Genomic DNA, 7,317 nt, shown 5'->3' with positions numbered 1-7,317 from the left:
AAAAGACCACAGAATCTCATCTCGAAAACACAGTTTCAAACCCAACTGGTAGTTTCAAACCTAATGTGGAGGGTGTTTTGCGCACGCTGGCACGTACCTCATGGATGAAGTCGCCGATGTCTCCGGGATGCGGCGCGGCGGACCTGACCGGGTAGCGGTGGTCGTGATGAAGCGGCCTCTCGTCCAGACGTCTAATGCCGACCTTGGCGCCGCACTCGCCCTCCCCCAACGAGTCAGGCTGCTGCAGCTGGCTCAGGTCGTAGTCCTGAAGAAGCACGTTGAAAGTTTGAAATGCAATAATGTGCGACATGCATTCAAATGAGAAATTAAAAGTAAAAAATAAAAATCACATTCAAAACCAATTTAGTATTCATTGGACTACAAACGAATACCTGGTCCTCCTCGCCGCCACCTTCCTCGTCGTATTTGAGGATGTTGTCGCGCACGTCATCCTCAGGGTCGATGAGGAGCTGCTTGGCCTGCCGCTCTTTGTCACGCCTTTTCATCCACACGCCCAACAGCAGCACCAACACTAAACAAGCATCAAATCGATTGTGTTAAATCAACGTGATTTATCTTATTTGCGCCCCAGTTGCTCAATTGTCCAATAGTTGAAGCTTCACTTTATTAAACATTTTCTTGTGTTAGAGATTTGAAATAAAAGAAAATTTTATTAAAAAAAAAATAAAATAAAATAAAATTATGTATACACATTTTTAGAGTTAGGGATAAGAGGTAACTTAATTTTTTTTTACAAAAAAGCCTTAGTATACGTACATGATCAACGTTAGTTTTAAACCCTAATTTGAAACCCAATCCAGGCTTGAAGTTCGAGTCGAGTTTGTCAATTTTACCGAGCAGCACGATGATGCAGATGAGGATGCCGATGACAGCGCCCATGCCCAGCCCGGCGGCCATGACGCGCTGCATGTCCACGCAGTCGCCGTGGCGGTCGCAGCGGCACACCTTGACGCGCAGGTACGACGCGTTGGACATGGGCGGGTTGCCTGAGTCGGTGATCCTGATGGCCACCACGTAGACGCCGAGTGCCAGCGGGTCGGCGCGCAGACGCAGCTGAGCGTGCTCACCTGCCGGGGCAAAGACCAACGTGCTTGTGAGTTCCACTTCTTTCATGAAAAGCAGTTTTGTTTACCACATAAAGATGATTTTGACATGATGGAGATTCATGTTTTGTCACCAAAACACTTTTTTTGTAAAGACAGTCTTGATGACTTACCACTGAGTCTGCTGAGCGTCCAGTTGCGTCGCACATCTGACGGGCGGGTGGGCAGCTCAAACGCAAAGGGCCCGGCGTTGGAACCCTGGTCAGGGTCGATAGCAGTGATGTTGACGCCGCGGCCGCTGGCCTCGGGCCTCTCGCACATCTCCACCTCCGGTGGGAAGACGTGTGGCGCGTTGTCGTTGATGTCCATCAGGTACAATTGAAGGGTGCCCGTACCACTGGCAGGGGGCACACCTGCACGCACAACGAAATATACAAGACGTGCGCACACACACACGCACGCACGCACACACACACACACACACACACACACACACACACACAGACACACACACACACACACATTCAAGACATACACATTCAAGACACACACGCACACAACATTTCGTGAAGCTGGTCATTTGGCATTTCCGGGCACTGAGAGAAGAAGCACAGCTGTGACATTCCATTCCTCTTCGGTCATTTTCCAATTTCAACAGACAATTGTTTTTTTCTCTGACGAGAAAAAACGATTATAAGCAGAACCAGAGGAGGAATTTGGGAACCTCTGGAATAAAAGCAAGTATTGTAGGCAATGGACACTAAAGAACTGTTGTCTCCGGAGGGCGGATGATTGAATGAGACAAACACGACGGCGCCAGGAACAGGAAAAATGACACCATAGCATTGCAGAGTGAGTTAAAGCAGCATTGTCGTCTGCACGGTCGAATAAACGCGGCAACCATCAACATGAAAATGACTGATACGCATTAGCCCCATATACTAATGCTACGTTGCTGTTAGCTTAATATGCTAACACAACACAACTAATGTTATCAACGTCAATGTTGTTGGTTAAACAATCATCAGGACACTTCATCCTCGTGTGTTAACGTTGTGGTTCTTTTGGTTGTCTCACCGTTGTCAGCGGCCATGAAGGTGACGTTGTACAGGTTGTTCTTGACGTAAGGCGATTCGCGGTCCAGGATGGCGATGGTGGAGATGCGCCCATTGACCGGGTCAATCTCCAGCCAATTGGCGGGGTCGAACATCTTTGAGTACCTGGTGGGAGAAGGTTGCACATGATCCGTTGGCTTGACTCGACTCGACTTTCTGACCAGTCAGCACTTTGGCAAATTTTCACATGCTTTAAAAAGAAGCTTTAACCTGTTTACTGCAACTCACCGTTGGAGTTTACTGTCAAACTAACTATGCGTACTTGGAACAGACACAAAGCTTCCTTAGCCTTCGAGGCATCATGCAGCGACTATGATGAGTGTTTGTGTGCCTTTTGCCAGACTCCCATTGGCTGTTGCTAGGCAACAAAGACAGGAGCGCTCCATTTTGTAGCAAACAGTCGGCCGGAGCGGACGTCCTACTAGCAAAACTGCTGGTCTGGGTTTTATTTCTATTTTTTTCTTTCCAAATCACATTGGCAGAAAAAAAAGTTAAGAGGATCTTATCTCCGCCGGGAGGCAAAACTTTGACGAGATATGAGAGCGTGAAAGCTCCACAACGGACGGATTTATTCAGGCCAATTTGATGTCACGAAATGGGAATATAGAAAACACTCGAGAACCACAACTCGACTGCAAAAGCACAACTAAGACATCAAACCTGACAGTAAAACATCAAGACCAAAGAACAGCGACCCAATGGAGCACCCAAAAAAAAAAAATACAAGCCGAGATTCTCACCGGATGGTCTGCCTCATGAAGCGGTCGGGGTCCTGCGCCGTAAAAGTGGCAAGCATGGAGCCGGCGGGCATGCCCTCATCTAGCTTGATGGCTTTGGGATTGGGGCTGAACTCAGGGCTCTCGTTCAGGTCCAGGATCCGGATGGAGACAGTGGCTGTCGACTGACGCTGCGGGTGGATGCCGCGGGCCAGCGGCGCCTCGTTTTCCGCCTCCACGTTCAGCACGAATGAGCGAGTCAGCTCAAAGTCGATGGGCTGGAGAAGAAGGTGTGATAGAAATCAGCGCCGTGCGACTCAGAACAGTTGCTAGGGGGGCTCTCACCTTGACCACGGTGAGGAGCCCTTCGTTTGTGGTCGGATCGGTAGGGATGGAGAAGCGCCCGGTGGGGTCTCCGCTGACAATGCGGTAGACGGCGTTCCAAGCCAAAGAGTGCGGCTGGTCCTTGTCCGTCACTGTCAGATTGGTCACGATCACATTCACCAGGTTCTCGTGGACCTCGCCGAAAAACTGCGGTAGACGTGCAGGCGACGTTAGCGGAGGAAACGGGTCCCGTAGGAAGACGGGACGGGGCGTACCGCGTCGGTGGTGAATTCGGGCGGGTTGTCGTTGACGTCGGTGATCCTGATAATGGTGGTGGCGGTGTTGGAAAGGCCGTAGGTGGGGTTGCCCTCCATGTCGGTGGCCTGGATGATCAGCGTGTACTGAGACACTTTCTGGAAAACAAACACAAGTGGGCTTGATGAGATGCGGTACCATGTGATTCAAGTCCAGTTCAATGGCACCAAATCCAAAGGCATGACGAGACTCCTTCATGCCAGTCACAAGGCGAGACGATTGGCGTCAAGATGCGGCTCACGCCAATCACCCCCCTCTGAATTTGAATCCTATTCCTCAGGTATCACACCTGAGCTGTCATGAAGTGACTTATCGCCAGGCGACCACAGTCTCCACTTTTGGATGGCTCCCGGCCGGCATGCAAATGACAAATGGCATGCCCGCCGGAACGGTGACAACATTTTGCCGGCTCGACTCGTGTTGGATTATGACTAAAAAAAGGCCCAATCTGTTTTAGCGCTGCGGGAAGCACTGCGGGCCAGACAGACGCTGACAGGCGGACGCTCCATATGGCCGACGCTCGCCCCCCCACCTACCCGTCTCTCCAACACACACACTAACACACCTCGCGGTCCAGGCCTGCTGCCACGGTGATGATGTCACCAGTCTTGTTGTTAATAGTGAACATGTTAGAGGACGGGCTTTGGGGACTCTGAGTCAGGATCTTGTATCGCAGCATCCCGTTGGCCGTTTTGGGATCATCCTTGTCCACAGCCGTCACGGTCATCACAAAGGTCCCTGTGGGGAGGAAGAAAGTGTGTTTAGAAAAAAAAAAAAGGTAGGAAACAAAATGATCTGAATCAGATAAAACAGGAGAATCTGACTTACTTTGTCAGAACTGGAAATACAATCTCATTAAGTTAAAATGTGAATAATTACAAAGAATCTTTGAAACATTTGAAACGACTACATGACGACCACAAAACTACTTGGCAATGAGTATGAGCAGAAACGTGTGTATGTGTGCGTGTGTGTGTACGTGTGTGTGTGTGCGCGCACGCGCGCGTGCGTGTGTGTGTACCTGGCTTGGAGCCCTCCGGCACAGAGCCGTTGAAGACTGTGTGCGTGAACTCAGGCCGGTTGTCGTTCTGGTCGATGACGTTGATGTGAATCTCCACAGGCGTCTCCACCTGGTTGCCGTTCAAGTCCACGGCGTGGGCGCGCAACTGTGCACAACACGCACACAAGGCTACGTTTAGCATCAGCGGCTCTGTGAGCTCCCATTTTGCTCGTGTGCATTTTTTTTCTTTGACCCTCGAGAAAAGTTTGTAACCCTCTTTTTAAAACGGCACATTTAAATAATGTTTTGTAGTTTTGTACTGTAGCTTGTATATAAAACGAGCTATGTTGCCTTGCATTTTATTTTTCATTTATTTGTTTATTTATCCAAATTTTATTTATTTATACAATTCTTATTTATTGATTTATCCATCCATCCATTTATTTATTTATTTATTCATTCACTCATTCATTCATTCATTGTTTTTTTCTTTCATTTTGGGAGGCTAGAACAGATTCCCATCTTTTCCATTCATTTGAATGTGGAAAGTTGCTTTGCCGTGATTTCCTAGCAGCGCAGCAATCCTCTGCTCGCGATCAGGAACATAATTTATATTGGGCACCTCGCGCTGCTGTAATAATCTCCCGTAAATGACATGCAGTTCTATCCATGTTTACCGTGATGCTTGATGTAAATCTGCGGCTGTTATTTTTTTCTAAGCAGAAAAACATGCATCAGCATGACCCTGCACGCTTGTCTCCCAGCATCGGCATCAAAGAGGTCCAAAACAGCCGTGCGAACGCTTGACTCTCAGCATCGGGCCAATTAGATGCCTAGCTGGACAGTCTTCGCCTGCTTTGTAGTTGTCAGCGTGGCGCAGGAGAAAGATGATTGTGTTTGGTAAATAAATAAATAAATGAAATAAAAAAAGGCCAAATATGATGACTAAAGCGTTTGGTTGGCCCGCGACCCTCAGCCAGTAATTCGTTTAGGGCCTCCTCTCCCTCATGAATAAAGATGGCGCCCCATCTCGGCTGGCACTTTCTGACAACTCCATCCAGCCGCATGAATATTCATGGCTGGAGCGGCTTAAATGCAAATGTGCCTGCTGCGACTCCACATTTGCACTCCACCGCGCAGCTTCCCATCAAAAGGTTACGCTATTCTCTCGGAGAGGCGCGTTATTTGCGCATGACGTCGTCAGACTTGAGTTTTAGGAGAACTTCGTCTTCATCTTTTTTTTTTTTTTTTATCTCCAAGCATGAGAGAATTTATTTTGGTCCGTTAGGAAGCCACGTTTATTTTGGGTGTTATTCCAATTTTGACCACAAGATGGCAGGACTGTATTTTGTTTGACACTAAATTTGTAAGAAGAAGAACAACGCGTGAGGATGGAGCGTGAGATCGACAGGCGGATCGGTGCAGCGTCGGCAGTAATGCGGACCCTGTACCGGTCCGTTGTGGTGAAGAGAGAGCTGAGCCAAAAGGCAAAGCTCTCAATTTACCGGTCGATTTACGCTCCTACCCTCACCTATGGTCACGAGCTATGGGTCGTGACCGAAAGAACGAGATCTCGGATACAAGCGGCCGAAATGAGTTTTCTCCGCAGGATGTCCGGGCTCTCCCTTAGAGATAGGGGGAGAAGCTCGGTCATCCGGGAGAGACTCGGAGTAGAGTCGCTACTCCACGTTGAGAGGAGCCAGATGAGGTGGCTCGGGCATCTTATCAGGATGCCTCCTGGACGCCTCCGTGGGGAAGTGTTCCGGGCATGTCCCACCGGTAGGAGACCCCGGGGACGACCCAGGACGCGCTGGAGAGACTATGTCTCTCAGCTGGCCTGGGAACGCCTTGGGATCCCCCGGGATGAGCTGGATGAAGTGGCTGGGGAGAGGGAAGTCTGGGAGTCCCTCCTAAAGCTGCTGCCCCCGCGACCCGACCCCGGATAAGCGGAAGAAGATGGATGGATGGATGGATGGAAGAAGAACAAAAACAAGAAGTACTATAATAATATTGTTAAAGTACCGGATAAACCCAAACTGTTAAGAGTATGGTGAAAATTGTGAAAATAATTTGAAGTTCAAGTCTAGTTATTCTAACTAATACAAATTACAATTTCAATTACCGTATTTTTTGGACTATAAGTCGCGTTTTTTTTTTCATAGTTTGGGTGGGGGGGCGACTTATACTGAGAGCGACTTATATGTGAATTTTTTCATAAATTTTCGAAATAAAACAAACAAACAAGTGAAACCGCAATAAACGAACCGCGATGTAGCAAGGGATTACTGTAATTTGAATTTCAAGTGACGTCAGCAGCGCGGTGCGGCGGTTGTTTACATAAAGGACAAAGATTCGATCACGGGATGACGAAGACGACAAAGGGCCCCACGTACTACCAGCATCATTAGCGACTTTGTTTGTAAGTGACACGGAGGACGAAGAATTTGAAGGATTTAAGGATTTGGAGTGACACAGGTTTGAAGAACTATTATGGCTTTTACGCACGCCCGGTCCTACTCTACGGAGCTCTCTTTCACCTCCGTGGATGGAAGTCGGGGGCCGGCGCTTGGTCGGGTGGCTGTCCGGGGACGGTGGATGGGGCTCGGACATGGCTTTTACGCACGCCCGGTCCTACTCTACGGAGCGCTCTCTCACCTCCGTGGATGGAAGTCGGGGGCCGGTGCTCGGCCGGGTGGCTGTCCGGGGACGGTGGATAGGGCTCGGACATGGCTTTTACGCACGCCCGGTCCTATTCTATGGAGCTCTCTTCCACCTCCGTGGCT

At 49.2% G+C, this 7,317-nt stretch overlaps 1 protein-coding gene across 1 annotated transcript in view; it reads right to left on the bottom strand.

Moving 5' to 3' along the window:
- The window catches only part of LOC125974037 (cadherin-2), a 28,798-nt gene that overhangs the window by 2,456 nt on the left and 19,025 nt on the right, over positions 1-7,317 (bottom strand). The window contains exons 6-15 of the mRNA XM_049728819.2: positions 4,556-4,700; positions 4,100-4,272; positions 3,495-3,632; positions 3,241-3,426; positions 2,920-3,173; positions 2,142-2,284; positions 1,238-1,477; positions 855-1,088; positions 393-532; positions 98-265 (exon numbers count right to left, since the gene is read on the bottom strand). Of these exons, the coding sequence (XP_049584776.1) occupies positions 98-265; positions 393-532; positions 855-1,088; positions 1,238-1,477; positions 2,142-2,284; positions 2,920-3,173; positions 3,241-3,426; positions 3,495-3,632; positions 4,100-4,272; positions 4,556-4,700 (1,821 nt within the window). The remainder of the gene's footprint in view (positions 1-97; positions 266-392; positions 533-854; positions 1,089-1,237; positions 1,478-2,141; positions 2,285-2,919; positions 3,174-3,240; positions 3,427-3,494; positions 3,633-4,099; positions 4,273-4,555; positions 4,701-7,317) is intronic.

The sequence above is a fragment of the Syngnathus scovelli genome, chromosome 10, assembly GCF_024217435.2.
Source record: "Syngnathus scovelli strain Florida chromosome 10, RoL_Ssco_1.2, whole genome shotgun sequence".
Lineage (NCBI taxonomy): Eukaryota > Metazoa > Chordata > Actinopteri > Syngnathiformes > Syngnathidae > Syngnathus > Syngnathus scovelli.
Note: the sequence above shows the minus strand (reverse complement) of the source record. Positions and strands in the feature narration are given on the sequence as shown.